The sequence below is a fragment of the Aquarana catesbeiana genome, linkage group LG03 (genome assembly GCF_042186555.1).
Source record: "Aquarana catesbeiana isolate 2022-GZ linkage group LG03, ASM4218655v1, whole genome shotgun sequence".
Classification (NCBI taxonomy): Eukaryota; Metazoa; Chordata; class Amphibia; order Anura; family Ranidae; genus Aquarana; species Aquarana catesbeiana.
The window spans coordinates 152,826,133-152,852,777 of NC_133326.1; the positions used below are offsets into that span (position 1 = coordinate 152,826,133).

At 38.5% G+C, this 26,645-nt stretch overlaps 1 protein-coding gene across 1 annotated transcript in view; it reads left to right on the top strand.

Moving 5' to 3' along the window:
- LOC141131772 (uncharacterized) overlaps positions 1 to 26,645 on the top strand; it is a 759,715-nt gene that overhangs the window by 232,754 nt on the left and 500,316 nt on the right. Inside the window, exons 30-44 of the mRNA XM_073619424.1 lie at positions 1,453 to 1,533; positions 3,842 to 3,868; positions 7,408 to 7,452; positions 9,775 to 9,843; positions 10,056 to 10,151; positions 11,791 to 11,817; positions 11,957 to 12,010; positions 13,343 to 13,414; positions 13,932 to 13,991; positions 17,054 to 17,089; positions 17,535 to 17,579; positions 21,079 to 21,114; positions 23,352 to 23,396; positions 23,951 to 23,986; positions 25,725 to 25,760. Coding sequence (XP_073475525.1) covers positions 1,453 to 1,533; positions 3,842 to 3,868; positions 7,408 to 7,452; positions 9,775 to 9,843; positions 10,056 to 10,151; positions 11,791 to 11,817; positions 11,957 to 12,010; positions 13,343 to 13,414; positions 13,932 to 13,991; positions 17,054 to 17,089; positions 17,535 to 17,579; positions 21,079 to 21,114; positions 23,352 to 23,396; positions 23,951 to 23,986; positions 25,725 to 25,760 — 765 coding nt within the window. The remainder of the gene's footprint in view (positions 1 to 1,452; positions 1,534 to 3,841; positions 3,869 to 7,407; positions 7,453 to 9,774; positions 9,844 to 10,055; positions 10,152 to 11,790; positions 11,818 to 11,956; positions 12,011 to 13,342; positions 13,415 to 13,931; positions 13,992 to 17,053; positions 17,090 to 17,534; positions 17,580 to 21,078; positions 21,115 to 23,351; positions 23,397 to 23,950; positions 23,987 to 25,724; positions 25,761 to 26,645) is intronic.

The window sequence follows — 26,645 nt, forward strand, 5'->3', positions numbered from 1 at the left end:
CAACCCACTGGTGCTGACATATAAGAAGAAAGAAGTCTTCTTCCGCTAATCACACCAGCTTCTCTCCCACATTATTGCATTATTCTCAGTATTATAAGCTGTGTGCTCACATTGATTCTGGCTCAAATATATATTTCTTTGACTAAATTGTAATGCCATTTATATTTGTTCATAATGCTTGAGAGACCTGCATTATAAGCACAAGCAGACTTTTGCAAATTTACTTTGATTATTCACATACAATTATATGAGTTGTTCTCTTGGTTCTGCAGGTACTAAAATAGAAAAATACCATCTCAAGATAAAATTGTCACTGCCCTCTCTGACAATTATACAATAAATAACACCTTTAAAATCACTATTTTCGATCAGTTAAATAAGAAAAACTGCCTTTTTTAAAATTGTAATATAAAATCTTGTTTCTAATTACCATTACAGTGTATGTATACTAAAGTTAAACTTTCCCATTATTTGATTGTGCAGTACCAGACTGTCATGCAATAATTTGTTCTAGTTATTTAGTCTAGGCTACTGTGGGCTTGGCAACAGTGGTAATAGTTAATGTGTCTTAATGGTCTTAGCTTTTTTTGTTTCCTAAGTTTAAGCCTTATTTTATCACAGTTTTACACATGTTGACAGAACTATTTTAGCTTTCTCTGACTTACCTTTTCTCACTATTGTCTTTGTATATTTGTATTGTTTGTGTTGAGTTCAAGACAGCTTTATAGATCTTTTTTCTTTTATGTTCACACGTTTTCTTTTATCATATCAATTAAGGAACGAATGCCTACGATTCCTTGCTTTGCAGCATGTTTTTTCACATATATGCTAAATTTCAAAGGGTTCTGCTTAAGCTTGCCTGCATACAATTTTTAAAGGTTCCCTAGAAATCATTTACAGTAGGGGGGTTTGCAAAAGACCTACCAGTCAGCAATGAGAGACATGTGTCAATGGCTAATTAACAGATTAGAAATGTTCCCTTAACATGAATGGTTGTTGGAACCAAAGAGAGGTTTGCTGTTTGATGAATATTTTATACGGTATATAAACTGTATAAACTGAAATACATCATGAATTTATGGAAACCACATTGCAGAATCTTTGAAACAGCACTTAGTTTAGCACTGGCATGTATAAAAACATGTACACGTACTTCCATGTTACTTCTGAATTAATATTATGTCTTACTTGTCTACTCCTCTATCTCCCTTGAATATAGGGCTGGCTCTTAGAAATTTATGTGGAAGATATTGCTAAGGAAGATTGACAATGGGGCACAGAAACTGTAATTTAGTGGCTACAGTCATCTACATTTGTTCTACAAGTGATCATTTGAGGAAAATGTTGTTCATTATTATAATTGTAGAAATTGTCTAATAACAGTAATATGTATGTTTGATATTCCTTTTTATTTATTATATGCCATATTTTAACAGTATAAAATCTTTTTAGGGTTTGCCTGGGCAAGATGGTATTCCTGGCCTTCCAGGGCGCCCTGGTCGAACAGGTCCCCCAGGTCCTCCCGGCCTAATGGTAAATGAAAAGCCAAGCTCTGTATTTTTTAAGATCATTCAGCCTATGCATATATAAAGATCCAATTTAGACACAATCGGGTTGATTTACTAAAATTTGAGAGTGCAAAATCTGGTGCAGCTCGGCATAGAAACCAATCAGCTTCCAGTTTTTTTTGTCAAAACTGAATTGAGCAAGCTGAAGTTAGAAGATGCTTGGCTACCATGCACAGCTGCACTAGATGTTCCAGTTTTAGTAAATCAATCCCAATGCATTTTCCTTAAAGCTAAACTCTGAACATTCTGTCAGTACACATTAGTAATTCATACACCTCCACTTTACCAAACAGCGCAGCCAGGAAAGTGACATCACTTTCTCTGGCGTAGTGGAGAGATGTCATACTAGTAAGTCATTAATTCTGCTTTCTTATCTTGTCAGTATGATCCCTCTCATTTTTTGTACATGCAGCACACCTGATTAGCACCTAATGCCTCCCTCTCTCCCAGTGTGAGTGCTGCAGTACAGTGGGTGATAGGAAGCTGATTTCAACACAGATTTAAGTACTTTTTCTAGTTGTATGTAAAAAAAAAAATTTTAAGTCACAGCATACACTGTGATATTATATCATCAACATTTTAATAGCAATACAGATGACAGGTATTTTTGACAATATAAGTATATAAGCTTACTTAAAAACTCTTCTATGTTGTAAGTGTTGCCTGTCTGCTAGCCAGTAGATATCTCTTTCCACAACTTCCTGGATTCCTTACATGTTTACAACTTCTCCTCTGCTTCCCCGTGGTGTCAGAGGGGGGTAATATAAGCTTAATATAAGCTTACTTAAAAACTCTTCTATGTTGTGAGTGTTGCCTGTCTGCTAGCCAGTAGATATCTCTTTCCACAACTTCCTGGATTCCCTACATGTTTACAACTTTTCCTCTGCTTCCCCGTGGTGTCAGAGGGGGGTGGGGTCACCAGTTTACATCACCGGGTGGCCCCGCCCTCAGCTATATAACAGCTGTCACTAAGAAGAAGCGTCACTCGGCGGGAGCCTCCCATGGAGGCGGAACTTTTGCGGCTTTTTATTTTCTTTTTCGGTCCGTCGGGCGGCGTGGATTTACATTGCGGGACATTTTTATTTTTTAATCTTTTAATAAAGGACTTGTCCTAAGCTGTCTCTTGTCTTTTTTACCCCAGACCCCAAAGCACCCCCCCCATGTTGAGGGCATGTGGCCTGGTATGGTTCAGGAAGGGGGGTGCTCTCTTGTCCCCCCTCTTTTCCTGCGGCCTGCCAACTTGGGTGCTCAGATAAGGGTCTGGATAGATTTTGGGGGGGCCATTTTTTTTAAGTTTTGCTGCAGGGTTCTCCTTAAAATCCTGAAGGGTCTGGTATGGATTTTGGGGGGGACCCCTAAGCCATTTTTTTAAATGTGGTGCAGGGTTCCCCTTAATTTCCATACCAGACCTGAAGGGCCTGGTATGGATTTTGGGGGGACCCCCATGTGATTTTTTAAAAATTTTTTGGTTTGGGGTTCCCCTTAATATTCATACCAGACCCAAAAGGCCTGGTAATGGACTGGGTGGAACCCATGCCATTTTTTTCAATGAGTTTTATCTATATTGCCGAGACCCGACAATTCATTACAGCCGTGATCAGTTTTGAATGCATTTTTTCCTTTAGAAATGTAATTTTGCTGTGGTACTGTTCTAAACACGGGAAAACTGCACCACTTTACAGGCATACTATAGACACCCCCCAGGCACAATATTTAAAGGAATATTTCATTTTTATTGTTTCACTTTAAGCATTATTAAAATCACTACTCCCGAAAAAATGTCAGTTTTTAAAACTTTTTTTGCATTGATACATGTCCCCTGGGGCAGGACCCAGCTCTCCAAACACTTTTTATGACAATAACTTGCATATAAGCCTTTAAAATGAGCACTTTTGGTTTTTCATATTAGTGTCCCATAGCCTTTAACAGTTTTCTGTGACTTTCGAATTTGCCGCAAACACCACATAATGTTCGTTGTTCGCTGAACGGCTGAACTTATGGTCGGGTCGAACCGTTCGCTCATCCCTACCTGACATAACAAGTTTGAAGCTACACCATATTTTTAGCATTTCTCTATAATGATGCAGTAGGAGCATTAACATTATGTGTTTAACTGATAGCCTATATTTACTTGTTGCATACTGTATATGTATACGGTTACAAATTACAAAATATTACATTATGATTTAACTATTGTGACTATCCTGTGTGAAACATAAATTATGACTGTAATGCATAGATGATATATTTACTGAACATATGTTAAATTACAGGGCCATAAGGGCTTTCAAGGTGACAGGGTAAGAAACTGTACTTTTAAATATTTATGTTTGATATTTTGTGTAAATGTTTAAAACATTACTAAACCCACAACAGTAAAATCAGTCTGTATATGCAGTAAAGCATGCTTGTTATACTCACTGTTATACTATGTGGAACCTAAAGGGTTAATCCTCTGCATTGTGTAAAAAGCCTGTTTATTCCTGCCTTCTCTGTTTCTACTCCCTTCTTTTGCTGTCCCCAATCCATCTGCTAATCGTATAGAGCCTTGGACGCACTCTGCACATGCTCAGTTTGGTGTGCATTGCTAAAGAGTTTTTTTTTTCTTTCGGGAGGGTGCATGTGATGAGCACAGTGCCAATCGGCATTGTCCAACCAGAAGGTCAGGGGTCATGCAGCCTTATAAGACAGTAAAAGGAGAATGAAAACTCCCGCTACAAGCTTTAACCAGTGTTCGGCCAGACACTGATAGAAGTCATAATGCCCCGTACACACGGTCGGATTTTCCGACGGAAAATGTGTGATAGGACCTTGTCGGAAATTCCGACCGTGTGTAGGCTCCATCACACATTTTCCATCGGATTTTCTGACACACAAAGTTTGAGAGCAGGCTATAAAATTTTCCGACAACAAAATCCGTTGTCGGAAATTCCGATCATGTGTACACAAATCCGGCGGACAAAGTGCCACGCATGCTCAGAATAAATAAAGAGATGAAAGCTATTGGCCACTGCCCCGTTTATAGTCCCGACATACGTGTTTTACGTCACCGCGTTCAGAATGATCGGATTTTCCGACAACTTTGTGTGACCGTGTGTATGCAAGACAAGTTTGAGCCAACATCCGTCAGAAAAAATCCTAGGATTTTGTTGTCGGAATGTCCGAACAAAGTCCGACCGTGTGTACGGGGCATAAGACTGCTATATATTGCTGATGAGAAAAGGTATTTAGGAGTTTATATTTACTAAAATAATTGCATTTCTATGTTCTGTGTACTGTGGGAGACCAGATATAGTGAATGCAGGGTCCTAGGTTTAGTAACACTTTAACTTACATTCATGAAATTTGAAATGACCATATTTATATGTGTATAACACGCACCCCAATTTTAGGAGGGAAGTTTAAGAAAAAAAACCTTACATTTTAAATGCAGCGATGAAGGTGCCGCTAGTAACAAACAATCCACCAATTCACTGCGCTGCCAGACCTCATACATCACTTCCAGAGACAATGAACAATTAATCTTTTACTGGTTTTGTTATTCTGTTGTTTTATTTGCTTGTACAACTTGGATAGGGAATGGGTTATGGGATGCCCATAGAATGTACATTTGCCATCATATTTTAAGATTCAAGCACAGCAGCAATTAGTTAGAGCCAGAAGATTAGATGTGCATTAAAACTGAGTGTGAACCTCCTGCATTTACCCGCAGACTATTGCTCCTCCTCTGCTCAACTTCCGCAGACTATTCCTTCTAAGAATTCCCCATTTATCACATTGTGAGGGATGAAGACATCACTTTTGACCGTGTAAAAATGATGGTCTTAGAACTCTTTCTCCTCCTGCCCAAACTTGTTTCCTCCTGCACAGACTTGTTTCCTCCTGCACAAACTTGTAGTTACTGAGTTAGAATATGTTGCATCTTCTTCTATTGAGTAATAGGGACCCACTCTGAATAAGCCCCTAGGCATGCTCTGGTTGCTCGCCATTACTAGGCCCGAGTCCTGCAGCACCTCTCCCGGAGGCCTAGTAGTTTAAAAGCACGTCTTTAGATGGTGGACTACTGTTCCCAGCCAGCCCGATCTTGCAAATCCTGTGCACTTGGGCCACATCGATTTGACACAGATCCCTGCAGTCTCTTCTCTGATCCAGGACTCCCCATCATTCACCGTGTGTATGATGAAGACTCTGCTAATGACCATGTAGAAGCAGAGTTCCCTCACAGACTTCCTGGCACATCCAGCCCTTCACTGTGTTAACACTCACTGACCTTCCACTGCCCTGAGTCCTTGATGAAGAACTTGACCGGACCATGCGTTCCGACAGCTTCCCCTGCCCCTCTGCTCCAGGAGTTCCCTACCACCGACTGTGTGGTGGCAAAGACAATGCCAATGACCGTGTAGAGGCAAAGTTCCCTCACAGCTCTCCCTGGGCCTCCTCCTGCTATCGGTACACCCTCCCAGATGGGGGTGTCCTCCTGCTTCTGCCTAGCATTCCATTCCTCACTTCACTCAGACGACTTCTCTCCCCAGTGGCATATCACCTCAGCTTATATAGGAGGCCCGCCCCCTGCCAATACCAATTGGGTATTGGTCAGGGCTCCCACATGAGCTACCTGCCATTCCAGTTCCAGGCCCAGCCCCTCTTCCAAAATATTCTCCCTGGAAGCAGGGGAGGCGCCTCAACTGGAGCACAGGTGGTCACACCCACTGCTGCTCTGACCACTCATAACCCCCAGATCAAAACAGATAGGCCTAGCTTGCAGCATAGGCCTGCCTAAATTTGCCTGTGCTGACTGACCCTAGTAAAAAAATATTACTAGCACCAACCTATTGGTAGAGGGTGCTACATAAATAAAGAACTTTAAAGCAAAATTAGGGTCACAGCTCATCAATGCACCCTGCTCAGTGTCCATATGCAACCATTAAATTGCCCAACAATGCAGCCTGTTCTGTGCCCATCTACAGCCTATAAATTGACCAACAATTCAGCCTGTTCAGTGCACATCTGCAGTTGGATTATCCTTGTTGTCGCAAAGGGAAGAGGAGGAGCGAGTTACACAGCGCTGTGATCTCCTGTGTACCCGGCACTCCATCACTCACAATAATAGACAGAACAGTGGCCCAATGCGGGGCCAGGAGGAGTGGCTGTGAGTGACGGAGCGCCGGTTACACAGGAGATTGCAGCTCTATGTAATTCAGCAGCGCTTGCTCCTCTTCCGCACCCACGATTTCCCCTGATTTTAAGGGGAAAAAAGTGAGTGTTATACGCCAATAAATACAGGATTTTTTGGGGGAATATATTGAACTTACGATGGTCACCCTTTATTACCTAAAACATTCTTTCCTTATGTGACTCTTTTTATATTTATTTTCTTCTCTTCTCACCAATTCTGTAAACCCATCTGAATAGACTGCAGAGATGTACAAGTGGGATAATGTGCATTTCTTGTTTAAAGAGTAAGACTTGGCATACGAGGATTAACAACCAAATAAACCACAAGGTCACAGTGATCTCACAACTGCTGCTAAAGCTATATAAACCTCCTCTTGTGTTGTTCTTCAGGCTGCAGTCCTGAATAGGTGCTAGCTATAGTCCTCACTGTAGTAATAACATTAGGTTGCATACTTACATTGATTTCTTGTAGTTCCACATAAAGTATAACTAATAACCTGGGTACTCCCCAAGCTTATATTACATTAATCCTGCTATATGAACAATTACGTATGTTTGTGTATGTTTGGAAAAAAAAAATATTGTATATCTGTATACCGTGTGTACTTTTTATCATATTCTTATGTTAATGTTATAATATTAATTATAGTTTTGTGTATTTTAGGGACTTCAAGGGTATCCAGGACCGCCTGGACCAAAAGGAGACAGAGTAAGCATTTCAGAAAAAGGAAAATTTGGGTTACAAGATGTTTGTACTTTTTTTAATTAAACTGTCCATTTTTCGCTATAAACAGTGAATTGTCCATTTTATTTTGTGCATAGATAAGGATGAAAGCCATGGAAAGTGCCAGTAGTGCTGTCATCTAATTGAACCCAACCATATCTTTCACCACTTATTCTATTTACTGCAACATCACATCTTCACATTACTTCTATGATGTTTCACATTTGACACACTGGCATTTCGGTGCAAAGCACCACTAGCATGGATGCACATCCTGCAGCAGTCATTTCAGTGCAGAGCACAAGCACACATCTTTTTGTCTTTCCTCCTGACTCTTCTACTTGGGAGCACCATAGAAGTGGGACCACTTCTCTATGTATACTAAATCCTCAGGCTCTCTATCACTGAGTCACAGGACTCGCAGCTGAGGGTCAGGGAACAAAGTGCTTCCATTAATATAGTGAACTTGGTGTTGAATTATTCACTTTAAGGTCATCACAGAGAACAAAGGGACACTCTTTAGGTCTGGGGGAAAGGAGATTTAACTTCCAAATACAAAAAAGGCTTCTTCACAGTAAGAGCTGTGAAAATGTACAATAGATTTCCTCAAGAGTTGGTTCTGTCCAGCTCAGTAGATTGCTTTATAAAAGACCTGAATTCTTTCCTAAATGTACATAATATAACTGGAAACTAATGTTTATAGGTAAAGTTGATCCAGGGAATGCCCGATTGCCTCTTCGGGATCCAGAAGGAATTTTTTCCCCCGCTGGAGCAAATGGGATTATGCTTTACTGGGTTTCTTTTTGCCTTCCTCTGGATCAACTGTGGGTATGGGAATGTGTACTGTATATAGGATTGTAAAAATGTTTTCCCTTTTATCGGTTGACCTGGATGGACTTTTTTCAACCAGACTAACTATGTAACTGTAGAAACCCCAGCTAATCCTCACATGATCTGTGCCACCTTGCCTGGGAATTCAGCCATGCATAGGGTCCTTTATACCTACTCAGTGTAGGTCTACATCTTGGCAGCTCTAGGGTTCCTTTTCCAATACCCTGGACTCCCCTGGGCCCCACCCAAAGCTGGCATTTATATGGGCACTCATTTTACCCACTACATAACATGAGGAGGGATTTTTCCAAAGTTGTAAACACCTGCTTATAACTTTCCCATGCCATAATGGCAGAGTCGTCTAGGGGCAGGCAAGCTAACTGCACCTGCCAACAAGATTTATAGTACCCCTAGACATTAGATGACAGTCCCCTTCATCTCTACAGAAAATCCCCCACCCCACCATCTGGTTGTAGTGTGTGAGAACAGATAATCTTGTAGGTTAGGAAACCAGCCTTAATCAATTTTGATCCTGTAAGAGTAAAGTTGCGCCAACAGAGTGTACAACAGCCACTTATTTTCTTTCTAACTTCTTCTAAAACAACAAACATGTGCTTTTGTACCTGGCATCCAAACCTGTTTCCCGAGGACAGTCAGATTTTGCATACAAGATTCCCTTGTAGATTTTGGGTGGGTTTACAGTATAGCTACCATATTTCTAAGATCAGATATTAATTCCCTTAACAAAACAGATTCATTCTTTGTGACTGAATAGCTTTAACAACACTGGCTTAGGTTAAACCTATATGATCTGATCATTGGGGAACATGTAAAATTTTTGAGACTGTAATAACATATACAATGAGTGTAAAGTGCATGTCTAGCCCAAACTGTTTTCTTTAGTTTTTGAAAGAGTGTGAACTAGAACCCATCATGTATTTACTGCTATTTGTGGCACTGTTAGAGAGAATTTCATCACTTCCTGTCACAACTGTTTCTGCACAAAGAACCTGAGGGAACATTTGCAAAACGGACACAAACAGCAATAAAAATATGACAAGGGTTTTAAACTTCTCCCACTTAAAATAAATATTTTTTATTTATTTTTGTGTTGCTATTTTCCCTCACTTTCTGCTGTCTGGTGAGACTGTGAAACTGGTGAACAGTGGGACACAGTGGGACAGTGACATAGCTTTGGGTAGCATTGAAAAACAACAGGGGCTCTAATCCTTTCTGACACTATCCAAAACTAATAAAAACATTTTGACTGGGCATACACTTTAATGTCCCATTTAACATACTGTATTCTATACTATACCATAGCTTACGTAGGGTTCTTTTTAGATACTATAAAATCTGTTTACTATAAATCTAGCAACGAATGCTAAATTTATAAAAAGTGGAGTTAACATGACTGGACTAAAACTGACTTATTGATTATCAGACAATTTACATGTATTTGTTCCTCTTGCATAGGGAGAGCCAGGCTATGTGCTTGGGGGAGTTGATGGACTGGCTGGTATTGGTGGTATTCCTGGATCACCCGTAAGTGTTTGCATAAAGAAGTACAAAATAGAATGAAATATGTGAACAAAGTACATATAAATAATATGCCAAATTGTTACCCTAAAATCAGAGTGACTTAAAATGTTTTACATTGTAACACATATAAAAAATGTTTGTTTCATTATTGTATGTGTGTATATTTTCACACGCCAATTTATTCCTTACTGATTGTACTACCATTATTACTCTAGGGTGCAAAGGGTTATCCTGGGGCTCCTGGCCTTCCTGGTCCTCCTGGCGTTCCAGGATTTCCAGGTCCCCAAGGTCCTCCAGGACTTTCTATCAAGGTTTGTGTAAAATGTGTATGTTTTTGTACTGCACTAAATGTTGTTTAAGCAGAGTGATAAGACATAGCCTAATTGCAAAAAGTTAATCAAAAAGGATGCTTAACTTATATGTGGTGCCTGGTAATTCTGAATCATCCAATAACTTCTTGTATCTCTCTATTACCTCCAGCAACAAGAACTACTCACCATAGTCCCTTCTTCCTACCCAGCTAGCTAACTCATACCCCTGGGTTAAATTTATTTATTTTATTTTATTTATTTCAGGTACTTATATAGAGCCGTCAATTTACGCAGCGCTTTACATATATATATTATACATTCACATCAGTCCCTATACCCTCAAGGAGCTTACAATCTAAGGTCCCTAACTCACATTCATACCTATACTAGGGCCAATTTAGACAGGATCCAATTAACCTACCAGCATGTCTTTGGAGTGTGGGAGGAAACCGGAGTACCCAGAAGAAACCCACGCAGACACAGGGAGAACATGCAAACTCCAGGCAGGTAGTGTCATGGTCGGGATTTGAACCAGTGACTCTTCTTACTGCTAGGTGAGAGTGCTACCCACTGCACCACTGTGCCGCCCAATAGAGTTATAAATAGAGTTATCTCAATATGTTTCCCATTCTGTTACATTTTTTAATTTTAATGATGAAACAAATTAATTGCTATGACGATTGTGTTGACTTGGCCAACCCAGTGCACCATCATCATCCTTGAGAGACATAATAAATCAATATATACCTATTATATATGTATTTATCGCTCCTGCATCTTTCCAAAATGGACTAACCGCTTAAAGCTGAACTTTGGGCACAACAGCTTTCAACTAAATACATGTTTTAATAGCCACAGACATAATAAATACACTTTGCATGCATCAAAAGACTTTGCTAGCCCAAATATGGCCATATAAATCTACCAGTGACATCACCATTGTGCTGTACATAGGAGAGAAGCAGTGACTTGTCCCAAGGTTACTTACACGCAAATGTTAATTGGAAGTTATGTTAAAAGTCTTTCAAAAATTAATAAATAAAGAGTAATAAAAGAGCTAACATATTTACAATTTTTGGTGCTGGTCAATATGCTGCTGCTAAAAAAATATTTAGTGAATAGATAAGACTATAAATGGAAATATATTTTAGATGCAAAAGAATGCCTGCTATTTGTGTTTAACAAACTGAATTTTACACAATTTGATTCAGATAAATTGCTGGGACAAATGTTTTCAATTAGGAGTTATGGATTTAAGTTAAAAGTAGCATGGTTTAGGACTGAATGTATGACAATTTTCTATTACTGTGTTGTTTTATAGGCCTTGTGTTTAAGTTTCTATATAAGCTATTTACAAAACTCTTGTAAAAGTTAATAAAATGTTGGTCTTGCTGTAGGAGAGAGCTTATTGATAGATTTTCCTTTAGCTACAGATGAGTGGTGCTTATTTGAAGTATTGCAGGCTGATGTCTAGTGTGCATTATTATAACCAAACTGTTAGTGAATATTTGTGTGCTTTTTGGCATTTTTAGTACATTTTCTAGAAAACACAGTTTCATTTCTTCCTTACAGTTACTCTAAGTTTAGACAGAATCATATTTTCTTTTGTATTTATCTGGTTCATATCACATTCTTTCAGGGTGAACCAGGTGAAACAGGCACTCAAGTGAGTATGTTTAGTCCTATTTTCTTGCATTCATAATTACGTGTATTCCACCTTTTCCCTTTTTTCCTCATTGGTTTTATAGACTGTGACAGATAGTAATCAGATATCTGTTATAAGCCCAAAATACTGTTTTTTTCAGGGCCCCCGTGGAAAGATTGGATCAAAGGGAGATAAAGGAGATCAGGGAGAGTCTGTAAGTAATTCTTAATTGAAAGTATGTAGTGTTATTTAGAGCATGATCAAACATCATTAGTATATCTTTGTAAATAAAGATGACATACATATGTGAAAAGGGCCAACACCATGGAGAAATGGGTGGCTGGGCATTATCTAGAGCTAAACATCTGGTGAACATTGTCAGATACGACTGGTAGGGATACCTTTTTCATTATTAATGCTCCATCGTGTATTTTTCTAATGCTAGAGACACACAAGCTGTGTGTTGAAAGCTCTTGTCTGACTTTGGTGGTATAACAGAATGTGGAAATCTCCTATTCTCAGTGTGAATTACAGTCCAATTGTTCCTTATGCCCAAATATAAACAGCATGATTAAAAAATGATAAAGCACCCCTAGAGAATAACAATCACAGCACATATGGAAAAAGAAGTCAAAGTAATCCACACAGCACTGAGACAAAGGGGGTTATTTACGAAAGGCAAATCCACTTTGCACTACAAGTACACTGCAAGTGCACTTGGAAGTGGAGTCGCTCTAAATCTAAGGGGTAGATCTGAAATGAGGGGAAGCTCTGCTGATTTTATCATCCAATTATGTGCAAGCTAAAATGCTGTTTTTTATTTTCCTTAAATGTTCCCCTCGGATCTACAGCGACCTTACTTCCAAGTGCACTTTTAGTGCACTTTCAAGTGCACTTGTAGTGCAAAGTGGATTTGCCTTTAGTAAATAATCCCCTTAGAGTAGTTACACTGCAAAATAAATGGGTGTGGTTTTGTCTAAAGGTTGAACTCATGCAGACTGACCACAGAGAAGGTATATTACTTTTTGAACTAGAATTGTGGCAGTCTGGCAACATTTAAGGGATGGATTTTTGGGTTTCATGCAGTTTTGTTTTTATCTCTGATGACTCTATTGGTATATTACCCCAGCACCTACCATTTGAAATTATTTAGCAGTATCGCATGGTTTCTGTTTACCATGTACTTTGTTACATGTGTGGTTCATGTATTTAAAATGATGCGTTTCTTGTCAAGAAAAGAAAGTGTTACTAGTTAGATTTATAACATAATGTATGTATTGCTGTGATCTGGTCATTTCCACCTTTGTAGTGTTAAGTTAATACCATACCCCATTAATGCATGGCATAGGGGAGTCTCTGGTAAATCAACACATCTCAGAAAGTAATATACTTTGGTAACTAGAAGGATCTGAAGTTTGCATTGATCCGTGATATATTTACATTTCTGTGGTGAATGTTAAGTTTGGTAAACACATCTGGAAAGTTATTTGTCCCATACTTTATTTTGTTCTCTATTTCATGATTGAATAATTTTGGTTATACACAGGGCAGACCTGGCTTACCTGGTCCAATAGGCCTTGATGGCCCTACTGGATTTCAAGGAACAAAAGGAGAGAAGGTAATACATGTTTGAAGTATAAGGTCACTGACCCTGAAAAAAAAATCAGTTTTTATTAAAGAATAGAAAAAAATGGTTACACACTGCATTAGTTCTGGTCTGTATGCAAATACCCTTATTGATCCCTTCTATTGAATGTCTGATGCAAGAAGAATAAAAAGGGGTTCAATATATGCAAAATAACCAGTGGAAGAACCAATTACAGTTTACATGCTTTACCTTAGTAAAATGTGAAAACTTGCTGATTACAGTGCTGCAGCAGACCCTTCTAATAGAGCAATGCACTGCATCTCTTTAATATAAATCAGTCACTTGCAAACCCCTTCCAAACATTCTTGGTTCTCAGTTACGTTTACAAGGTATCCTTTGTCAAAATGGGTATTATTTCATTGATTGAATGGAGATATGGAAACATCAAAACACGTGCAAAAAAACAAGTAACGCAGGGATAATAGAAGTACCGATTATCTATTTAAATGGCATTAGAGTACTGTCATTACATGCATCTCTGTTACAGGGAGAAGCAGGGATTGGTTACCCAGGAGTACAAGGTTTGAAAGGAATGCAAGGAGATAAGGTAAGAGTGCATACAAATATCTCCAAGTATAAGACCTTTTGTATATATGTAATTTATTTCTTGTTATGACGCACACTGTACCCTCTGTCACGTTCAGGGGTCAGGTTCTAGTAGCTATAGCAGTAGAAAGGCTACCACAAACCAGCTGGATAAGTACACAAGCAAGTTACCCTGGTTGATCACACAGGTTTACCCAAATTGCAGGTCTAAGCCCTAACTGGTATTCACCAGAGCTTCTGATGGTGGAGATGGGTTTTGCTGGGTGTTAGTACCAGGTAGCAGTCCTCAGGATTACCCCACCAGGAGGTGAGCAAAACAGGGTCCAGTAGATATAGCAGGTAAGGATCAAGCAAAAGTATCATCAGTAAACAAACCAAAGGTTGGCAACAAGGGGTTGCAGGTTGGGATCAAGCAGAAGAGTAGTTGAGGAACAAGCCAAAGGTTGATAACAATTGGTTGCAGGTTGAAAATAAGCAAAAGGGTAGTTGAGAAATAAGCCAAAAGTCAGTAACGAATGGTAGTGGAGGAAAGGACAGCTAAGATATTGGCTGGAGAGAGCACAATAATCTGCAAAACAGGACTTGCAGTGACATGGCTTAAATCAGGAAGTTCATGAGAGGAGCAAGTTCAAGAGACAAGGCTAAATTGTTTGAAGCAATCAGAGAGGGAGTTGTCCAGCATCTCAGGTGGCTCAGCAAGAAGAGCCTCTGGAGGTTGTGGGTTCAGGTCCTTGTCCTGACACCCTCACATCTAAGTATTTTCTCAGCTTAAAATATTTGCAAAGTAAAAAAGTATTCAGTTTTGGATAGACCAGAGCATTAGACCAGGTTAAAACCCTTATTCGTTTTTTGCCTCCCGTGAGGAAAGCTCCCTTTACTTCCTTTCCTTTAGACACAATAGAGAGTGAGAGAAAATCTCTACAAGGAATTCTCTCATAGACATTTGTCACTAGAACAGTTTTCCCATCAAAAGATTTTTTCTCTCTTTGTGTGCTGGTGACAGGTAAAAGTTTTGGATTTTCTCTCATTTTCAGTCCCGCTGATAATGCCTACCAGGACAAACAGTGAGGATGAATCTCCCCAGCAGGAACACATACAGCAATAAAAACTTAACCGGAGGTTTTAACTCAACCTAACCCTATCCAAAACTTAGAAGAAAAAGTTATGGCTTTAGATACGCTTTAGCACAGAGACATACAGTACATGCAATTATTTGACACAGTATTATTGTTTGATTTAGAAGCATATCCATTTGTCTAGTACCTACAGTATGTATGTATATATATATATATATATATATATATATATATATATATATATGTAAGTGCACAGCTTGTATAACAGTGTAAATTTGCTCTCCCCCCAAAATAACTCAACACACAGCCATTAATGTCTAAACTGCTGGCAACAAAAGTGAGTACACCCCTAAGTGAAAATGTCCAAATTGGGCCCAATTAGCCATTTTCCCTCCCTGGTGTCATGTGACTTGTTAGTGTTAAGAGGTCTCAGGTGTGAATAGGGAGCAGGTGTGTTAAATTTGGTGTTATCACTCTCACTCTTTCATACTGGTCACTGGAAGTTCAACGTGGCACCTCATAGCAAAGAATTCTCTGAGGATCTGAAAAAAAGAATTGTTGCTCTACATAAAGATGGCCTAGGCTATAGGAAGTTTGCCAATACCCTGAAAGTGAGCTGCAGCACAGTGGCCAAGACCATACAGCGGTTTAACAGGACAGGTTCCACTTAGAACAGGCCTCGCCCTGGTCGACCAAAAAAGAAGTTGAGTGCAAGTGCTCAGCATCATATCCAGAGGTTGTCTTTGGGAAATAGACATATGAGTGCTGTCAGCATTGCTGCAGAGGTTGAAGGGGTGGGGGGTCAGCTCGTCAGTGCTCATACCATACGCTACACACTGCATCAAATTGGTCTGCATGACTGTCATCCCAGAAGGAAGCCTCTTATAAAGATGATGCACAAGAAAGCCCTCAAACAGTTTGCTGAAGACAAGCAGACTAAGGACATGGATTACTGGAACCATGTCCTGTGGTCTGATGAGACCAAGATAAACTTATTTGGTTCAGATGGTGTCAAATGTGTGTGGCGGCAACCAGGTGAGGAGTACAAAGACAAGCATGGTGGTGGGAGTGTCATGGTCTGTGGTTGCATGAGTGCTGCCGGCACTGGGGAGCTACAGTACATTGAGGGAACCATGAATGTCAACATGTGCTGTGACATACTGAAGCAGAGCATAATCCCCTCCCTTCAGAGACTGGGCCGCAGGGCAGTATTCCAACATGATAACGACCCCAAACACACCTTCAAGACAACCACTGCCTTGCTAAAGAAGCTGAGGGTAAGGGTGATGGACTGGCCAAGCATGTCTCCAGACCTAAACCCTATTGAGCACCTGTGGGGCATCCTCAAACGGAAGGTGGAGGAGCGCAAGGTCTCTAACATCCACCAGCTCTGTAATGTCCTCATGGAGGAGTGGAAGAGGACTCCAGTGGCAACCTGAGAAGCTCTGGTGAACTCCATGCCCAAGAGGGTTAAGGCAGTGCTGTAAAATAATGGTGGTCACACAAAATATTGACACTTTGGGTCTAATTTGGACATTTTCACGCAGGGATGTAATAACTTTTGTTGCCAGCGTTTTAGACATTAATGGCTGTGTGTTGAGTTATTTTGAGGCGACAGCAAATTTACACTGTTATACAAGCTGTACACTCACTACTTTACATTATAGCAAAGTGTAATTCAGTGTTTTTACATAAAAAGATATAATAAAATATTTACAAAAATGTGAGGGGTGTACTCAGTATTGTGAGCTACTGTACATATATAGAGTGTATATATATTATATATATATATATATATATATATATATACATATATATATATACAATATATATATATATATATATATATATATATATATATAGATACTATGTGTATATGAGATTCATACTTCTAATATGTAGCCATTTATAAAAAGAAAAAAAAAACACTGTGTCCTGTAAAAAGAAATAAAAGATAAGTTATTTCTCTTCCATTGTCAAAATTCAGGGAGCCATGGGACCTGTTGGACCACCTGGACCAAAGGTAAATTTGCTAAATTAATGCCAGTCCTACAATCCTATTGCAGTAGAACACAGACAAATGATGGACGAATAGGTCAAATACACCTTGTTATATATCCAGAAAACAAATGTTCTTTGTAGCTGGTAAAAGAAAGCCCCATAGAGAAACACATAATTTGCTGTGTGTATTAAGACTTATATAGTTACACTGTGCTTAACCTCCACTGTACTCTATTTGGTAACTTATATTTATTTAGGCCATTTTATTGTGTTTAATGATCTGCTATTGATATATTATCATATATATTTTATTTTGGTTATAACATTTCTCTTATGGTTCTTTCACCATTCAAAAACTATAAATAGTGTTGTACTTTTCTGATGATAGGAATATATTACCAATAAGAATCATTCCATAAAAAATGAATGTCTAAAATTGGAAATGTATTGTTACTTGGTTTTTAAAGGGTGTACAAGGCTTGCAAGGGATTGAAGGACAAGCTGGATTAAGGGTAAGAAAAATGACAGCTTTTCTTTAAGTGATTGTAAGGGATTAAAAAAAACAAACCTGTTATTCTCTGCTCTGTGCAATGGTTTGCATAGAGCACCTCTGATCCTCCTCTTCTCGGGTCCATTGCTGGCTCTCCAGGGTTCCCCTACCATCGCTGAGTGCCCCATAGCAAGCCACTAGCTATGGGGGCATTATTGCATGTACGCTCCCGAGGCCCACTCTGTGTTTCCATAGATGAATACAAGGCATTCTCTGATTGGACAAGGTAGAGGGCTGATGATGTTCTATGCCTTGTTCAACTAGGGAACGCCTTGCAAGATGTGTTCTGAATGGCAAAGGTGCAGAGTGAGTAATCCCCTGTGTTCAGTATACAGAAGGCAAGTTGCTTGAGCAGCATCCGGAAAAGGCCAGCACTTACTGTATGTAGCGCAGGATACTACAGCAAATTTTTGCATCTCTAACTGAATGTGAGCTACGAAGGATTATATGTAACCAAGCTCAAATAATGTAAGTTTAAAAAAGTTTTGTCCTGAGTCCAGCTTTACATTAATAAATGTTATTTAATGAGTTATGAGTAATGAGACCTCCCATGTTTTTACAAGGCCCCTAATATGTGCTAAAATATTTTTATCACTCTGTGAGCAATGGAACACTCTACTTGAAGAGCATGCTCAAGCACCATTCATGACAGAATCCAATTCTGACCCCCCTCACTTCTAAGCCCCTGCTTTTATTTCTGATTCAGATTCAAAGCCCTCCCAATCTACTCTTGAATAGACTGTATTTAAGCAAGTTCCATATGACTCAGCTTTACATGGTATTGGTACTAGCCTGATTAAAGCAGTGCATCTACCCTGCATTTGGAGGATCAACCTGCTGTCCCAGGTATGGGGTCTTTTAGAGCTCTTATAGCAGTAAAAACCTTCCCAACTGACACTGTATTTAAAACATTCCTCTGTGAGGACTGGAAACAACCTATAGAATCATGTTCCCTCTTGACAATGTGAATTAGCTTTTTCCCTTTGAAAAGGATTTTTCAAAAGAATTGAAAAGTGGCCTCTGCCCACTGTTGACTTTTCAGTCACCCATCATAAGTAGCATACTACTCAACCATTTGACAATGTTCTTACCTTTTGGGATTTCACTGACAGACATTTGGACTCTACTATTTCTCAGTTTGAATAGCCTGGAGTGATTCTCCATCCCCTGTTGGCATTGATTTAGAATTGTTAATCCATGTTTCTGAGGGTAAAATCTATGCAAGAAGACCACTCCATCTCAAGGACAATCCTTTTTTTGGATTCTAGTGCCCAAAAGTTCAGCTGTGATGGCCTCTTGCAAAGGGATTTTTGGCTTTGTGCCTGGGATGTCCAGGATACACCCAAGGAGTATCTGATTTACTATCCCCTTACGGGTCATTTAAAGGTAATTTCCAATATCTCTGTTGGAAGGAGTGTACACCTGCCTCAATGCAAGAGATCTATGGATGGGACAGAAGAGTCTATTCTTCATATGGTACTACAGTAATAGCTCAAAGACAATCAAAGTCTACCTCCCACTCAAGCAGCAGATCAAGGGATAAGTAGGCTAGGCTTGGGCTTTTACTCCACTTGTCCAAATAATTTTTTTCATCGAATATCTTTCAAACTACTCCTTAGGGGTTTGTGTTATCTCTGGAATTGACCCAGTAGGCATTTCCCTTGTGTTGACCCCTTTAGCTATTGGTCTAAGTTTTTCTCTCCTGTTCAGGTAGTTAATTGTTCCACTAACCCAAGATAATTGTGCGCTTGTAAAAAAACTGTAAACCTTAGTGACAAAAAACTAAGTAAAACAAATACAATAAAAACTAAATTATAGCGAACAGACAGCAGCATCTAAATCAAACAATAAAAAGTGTGGTAGGTATAAGGTATTAAATCACATAAGAGACACAATAAAAGGGCATTAAACATATGATGAACTCATCCTAAATTGACATATCTGTGCAAATAAAGTCCATATAAAATACTGTAAACACTGTGCAAAAAAATGTATTATAAAATGTATATATATATGGTACAAAAAGGTGCTGAGATTTTCTAAATTTCAATAGTCCCTCTTTCTTTTCCGTGGAAGAATGATAATAACGTACACCCCTGAAGAAAGAGTGCTCACAAAATCAATCACCACAAGCGATATAATGAGCTCTTTACCAGCTGCTCTGATCCCACAAGGAGACCATCAGACACCTTGCTGCATAGCAACCATATATACCACGATCTTGCATGCAAGAAGCCAAGCCAAGATAGACTCCATGGAGGAAGTTAAAGTACAGCGGAAAATCCACATAGTGTAGTATTTCACCAACATTTTAATAAAGTGATAAAATCACACTTACATTATGAAGGAATTACACAGCATGTGTTACAAACAACCAACAGGTCAACTTGCGGAATCATGTCATGTGTGAGGCACCCGTGACTTTATTCCTGTGTAATTCCTTCAAAATTGTATATGTGATTTTATAATTTTATTAAAAATTTGGTGAAATACTATACTATGTGGATTTTCCTTTGTACTTTAACTTCCTCCATGGAGTCTATCTCGGCTTAAGAGATTGTGGAACTTTTGCATGAAAGATAGCGGCATATATGGCTGCTATGCAGCAAAGCGTCTGTTGTTCCTCTTCAGAGCAGCTGGTAAGGAACTCATTTAATCGCTTGTGGTGATTCCTTTTGGAAGCAATCTTTCTTCGGTGGTGCACGTTATCATTCCTTCACGGCAAAGAAAGAGGGACTATTGAAGTTTAGAAAATATGAGCAACTTTTTGCACCTTATACACTGTATATATTTTTTTTATAATATATTTTTTGCACACTGTTTGCATATTTGCATATTTTATGTGGACTTTATTTGCACATATATGTCAATTTAGAATGAGGTCATCATATGTTTAATGCGCTTTTATTGTGTCTTTTAAGTGATTTATTAACTTATACCTAGCACAAGGATAGCACACTTTTTATTGTTTGGTTGTAGTTTATTGTTCCACCTTTTTTGTTATAGTGGATGATTGGTAGTTTTCCACATTGCTAATTAGTCACAAACTTTTGAGGCATGCCAGTTGGAGGTAGGGTTACAAAGGGGCTGGCTAAACATTATTTGTTTGCCAGTGTCCCATTCTCTTGAAGGTGCCATTATAACTCAAATGTCTGAGAATGTCTGAGAATCACTACATTCCTATACACCTGAATAAACTGCAAGAAACATATTTTACAGTAAGTACAAAAATCTTCTTTTTCTACAGAGTATTTATGGCAGACTTGTATGTTCATTTGGTGTGATCTTTGTAAGGTGGTATGCTGAGGACTATAGTGGTAACTGTCCTATGGTCTATGGACTGAGCCCATATACCTTCTTGTTTTTTAATTGTAGCTTGCTGTTTTCTTACCATGTGATACGAAATTTAAAGAGTCTGTTAAGAGACAAAACAGTTTTTATAACCTCACATTCTCATTTAGGGCAAAAAGGGACAAGATGGTGAAAAAGGTGAAAAGGTGAGTGCAGAATAAATTATTTATCATACTGATCTAATAAAGACCCTGCAGGGAAGCAAACTCTCTGGATCCCAGGGGTGGTCTCCACCCCACTCCCTCTCTCATCACCTCTTTTCCCCTCTCTATTCCTTAACTACTTCCTTTTCATTCATCCTCTCTACACTTTGTTTCTATTCTCTCATTATTTTCTAGCTCATCCTTCCATCCAAGACCAACACCAGCTTTCTGTTATCTACCCTAAAGCCCATAGATAACATTTGTCTTCACTTTGGGCTCTAGGGCAGAAAGTAAAGGAAATTTTTCCTAGAAAGGGCATGGCAGAGATTCTATTGTTTGCCAGCTAGTACAGCTTAAAAACAAAATTAAATTCAATTTTTTTGCAAAACAAAAAAGTTTAGAATCTTCTTCTTATTTGTCCAGCAGTTAGAGAGGGGAAATCTCCCAAACATGTACATTAAAAGCAATAGAAAGCTGGCAGAGGTCCAGACTCTTCCCCTTTTGGCTAATTTTGTTATCATGCTACTTTGGGAGTACTTTATGCTCACTTTTGCTCTTTATCATGGAACTATAACTACTGTATGCTTTTGTAGCTATGAAAATTTTAATCTATGATTGCGTAAACACAGCAATGTTGTTGGTTAAAACAATACTTGTGTACATTCAGCGACAGGACATTAAAGTCTACATAAACCCTAACAATAAACTTCTCATATTTGCTCACTATTTCTTTATTCAATTTGCCATTAAAATGTTTTTGCTATATTTGTTTGATATGCAAAAATTAATGTCAAGAAATCAGAGTTGTCCTATGTACATATGTTTTGTGTTGGAGAAAAAACTGGGCAGGGCAGACAACACTTATGCCCTGTACACATGGTGGGATTTTCCGACGGAAAATGTGTGATAGGACCTTGTTGTCAGAAATTCCGACCGTGTGTAGGCTCCATCACACATTTTCCATTGGACACAAAGTTTAAGAGCTTGCTCTAAAATTTTCCGACAACAAAATCCGTTGTTGGAAATTCCGATCGTGTGTACACAAATCCGACGCACAAAGTGCCATGCATGGTCAGAATAAATTAAGAGACGAAAGCTATTGGCTACTGCCCTGTGTATAGTCCTGACGTACGTGTTTTACGTCACGGCGTTCAGAACGATCGGATTTTCCGACAACTTTGTGTGACCGTGTGTATGCAAGACAAGTCTGAGCCAACATCCGTCGGAAAAAATCCATGGATTTTGTTGTCGGAATGTCCGACCGTGTGTACAGGGCATAAGTCTACAAAAATGGGCACTTTAATATAGTAAAGAGGGACCACTTGTCCCACCAAAAAACATACATAGGATATAACTAATTTGCATATTTAGTAAATCTATTTTAGGCCACATCGAATATTAAACTGGTATTAAACTCAAAACCAAAAATGTATTGTATTGCAGCCTACCAATCCTTAGATGTGGTGGCGGCATTTGTTTTATTTTTTAGGCTTTTTTTCTCTCTGCTTTCACCTTGTGATCTGGCCAGTAACACACTTCCTGTGTTAGAGTGCCCCCATTCTGGATGAAGGGGCACAGGGAGCCCCTTTGGATAGCAGCATCACCAGTCTAGGGGGAGCGGAGTTAGTTTTATTTCTTTTGGGATTTTTAGGTTTTACATGAATAAATAAAAGTCGGTCAACCTTCCAACTGCTACATCTGCAGGACAGCTTGTTCTGTTGAAAAGCAACAGACTTACTGGCAGGATCACCAGATGAAAATAAAGGAAAGAAAGCCACAAAAGAAAACGATTTCAGCCATTACATCTAAGAATTGGTAAGCTACAATATAATAAATGTTTGCTTTTGAGTTTATTACCGCTTTAAACAAAATACTGTAATTATACTTAAGTGAATTGGAAATACTGTACCTCACTTCTACATATGTTTTCCTAATTTCTTCTACCAACCGAATAAAATGAAATTCTATTGCCATCCATCATTTATCACAGGTCACCATGTACTTTAAGAACATCTCTCTGCTCATATGAATTTTATATCCATATGGCAAAAGTGTCTGGCCTAACCTGATTTCATACCTCTTTTTTAATAGAAAGGGTCATCTAGCCCCCTCTTACATCTGGAACCTGGACCAGAGCTGAGCTAGTATATACTGCTGATAGTTGTTGTTATACAGTATTGTGTAACCTCTTATTTATCTGAACTAACCAATTAATAGTAATATTTAATATTTATTTGCAGGGAGAGCGTGGCGATATAGGTCCTATTGGACCTGCAGGAAGAGCTGTAAGTAAAATGTTTTACTGGGTATTTACAGGCTGCTATTTTTTTAATGTGGTTTAGTGATATTTAGTGATAATGGGTTATCAAATATGGATATTTCACTGGCAATATCTAAGTATATAACATAAATGAAAAAGCTGTTTTGCCCTCTCCATTTCTGCTTAAGTGTGACCTTTGATTGCATTTCATTACCACTTCATTAATATTTTTAAATAGCAGTTTTTATCATTCAATGCCATTAATAGTGCTGTACTGATGCTTGCTGAGTTCTTCTGGTTTATTGTGGGTCTTGTTTATCAACCACTACTTTATTTCTATATAGCAACAGTACAGTGTGCAAAAATGTAATTTGCTTTTATAGGCAACAACAATTGTTCTTTTGCTACACATTTTGATAAAAAAGGTCTCATATCTCGGTATTTTGGCATGTCCTGTGTGCAATATATAATTTAAGAAACCACTACTGCACATGAACTGTTTTTTTATATGTAATATATATATATATAGACATATTTAACAAGATATTACATATGACATGACTTTTGTTTTTCTAATAGGGATTGCCAGGTCCAACTGGGCTTAAAGGTGACCAGGTAAGATAGATCACTTATGTTGAATGTCGTGTGATGGACATGAAGCTATTGTATTTTTTATTTTGTTTATTAAGTTTTGTAATAACAAATACAAAAAACAGTAAATGACAGCCTGATAACAGGCCTCACACTACAAACATAACACAAAAGACATCAGCACTCGACTCACTGTATAACCCTGAGATGGAACCTGTGTATAATACTAACAAGTTCTACTGCATATATAAATGGCATATAAGACTTCACAAAAGGACAAATACTGGCTCCACATACCTAATATATACAACATATCATTATAAGAGGGATTGCATATCAACCTCCCTGTGGGGTTAGTGTGGGCCTGTGCATCATTCTATGGGTCTGTTGATTTATTTGATGAAAGCGGACCTTCAGTCACTTTTTCAACTATCCATCTATTAAATCTTCTGCCCTTGTTGTTTTAACTTTGGATAGTAAAACATTTTTTTCTGCCAGTAAATATCTTATACAGCCCACTTCCTGTTTCTTGTCTGGTCATTAGCCTAGGCTTTTGACATCATGCAAAGTTCTCTCTCTCACTCTCGTGAGAGTTTGCCAGACAGTTAAAATGGCTGCAGCCAGATTCAGTGGAGGGAGATTTCTGCAGCATATTTGTCAAGTACAGAATCACAGTATATATAAAATAATATGCAAAGTGGTTGGAGGGAAGCTTTAGAATGGCAAAGATGTTTTTATTACAAATTATGTGAGCAGACTGCAGTTTCTCTTGAAGCTATTTTATTACACTAAAATAAAATACTTAGCTCAATACGAGGTCCTCTTTTTCTTAGATCTCAGTAATGACTAGTCATGTTCTATTGTAGCAAAATTTGGTATAAGAGACTTAAAGTGGTTGTAAACCCTCACATATAATCAGTGAAGTGAACAGCCTCAGATGATATGCAGAGATTAAACAAATCCTCCTACAAAGGTTTTAGTTGTTTATCTGCAGTCTTCTCTTCCTTACACTCCTTCAAAAGGGCAGAAAAGTGTTAAAAAACATCTGTTAGAAGCACAGAGGAGGGGGTGGAGAGGCTGCAGTGGCAGTATGTGAGAGCTGATCGGAGGAAAGGCACACCTCCCTCCACACAGCAGAAGAACTGTGTTGTGGATAGACAAGCTGTCTGCTGAGCTCTCCCCCTCTTCCAAACACAAATTTATATCATGTGAAAACTTGTTAGAAGTGACTCATGCTGATAACAGAGGATCAAAGCACCAAAAAGAAACAAAACTTTGGAGAGAGATACATAAATACTACAGATATATGTGCTTTGCTCAGATTCCATGATTGAGGTTTACAACCACTTTAAAATATTATTTTTAGCATGTTTAATCTGATTAAACTTAACGTTTAAGTCACATGCCCCCTCCTACATTGCATGAGAACCAACACAACTCCATTACTTCATTTTTACAGCCTTCCATTTTTAGACCCTCACCACCACAGTTTCCAGCACTTGTTCCTGAAACACTGAGTAAAGAAATACAGCTGGATTGGCTTAGAGTATATACCTTTCCATTATAAACCTGATTATTGCAATGTAGGATGTTTTGTGGGAAGCAAAAAAATCTAATTTCAAGCAGTTTTGCTTACTTGGTTTTTAAGGAGTACTTCTACCTGTAATTCCAGGACCCCTTACTACCAGGACTACATATAAAAAAACAGCTGATTGTTCTATTTAATAGGAACACGTACTATTAAGATGTGTTTTTTTTACAGGGAATTCAAGGTTTTCCAGGAGCTCCAGCAATGGGGGTAATATTGCTTTTCAAGTACTCAGTAGCTTTTTAAAACTGGGAGTGTGTAAGTGCAATTTAAAGTGATTGTTTAGTATATTTTTTTAACAGAGCCTTTACAAATACACAATTAGGGACATTTTCCAATCAAATTAACAAAAAAAAAAAAAAAAAAAAAAAGAAAAAAAAATAGATGTAAATTAGGCTAACTTTCATTTAGCAACAGTTTTTATGTGTATTTGCAACTCCTGCATTTGCAATCCTGGGCAGTCAACTAGGACAAATTGCACAGGTTGCACAAGATGCACAATTATGAAGTGGTTGGAGTCAGTTTTTTATTTGGTCACAGTATTAACTTAGAGCAGCTAAGGGAGAAATGTATGAATGCATTTATAAATGAAACTGCCTAAAGATTATAAATGTGCATTTAATCTATCTATCTTGCACTACCTTGGTGTAACAACAGAATTGATAGATGCTGAATGTAATGCTCTGTTAGAAGGAAACACATTGATCTGGTGTTTATTGCTGAGTATCAACCCTCACCCTATCCAGATGTAGAAAATAGTCCAATAGTGTCAGTTGTATTTTCAAAACTGGAGAGATTGAAAACATTGACATATAGAAAGAGTGCTGGCATAGATACCACAGGACTGAGAGGTATACTGGCTCCAATTCAGTGTGTGACACAATCAGACTCATCTTCCTACAGGAACTACAAGGGCACCAAGCCAACTAGTCCATAATGTCAGACACCTGCTCTGTGCAAATGAGCTCGTGATTACCTCTGGGAAGGTGACCAAATCATGCAGTTACCAATTTGACATCTGATATATATTTTTTTGTGTTTGAAGAAATGGAAGTTTGTTTTTGAAGTCAATAATGTAACAAGTGTCAGCTTATG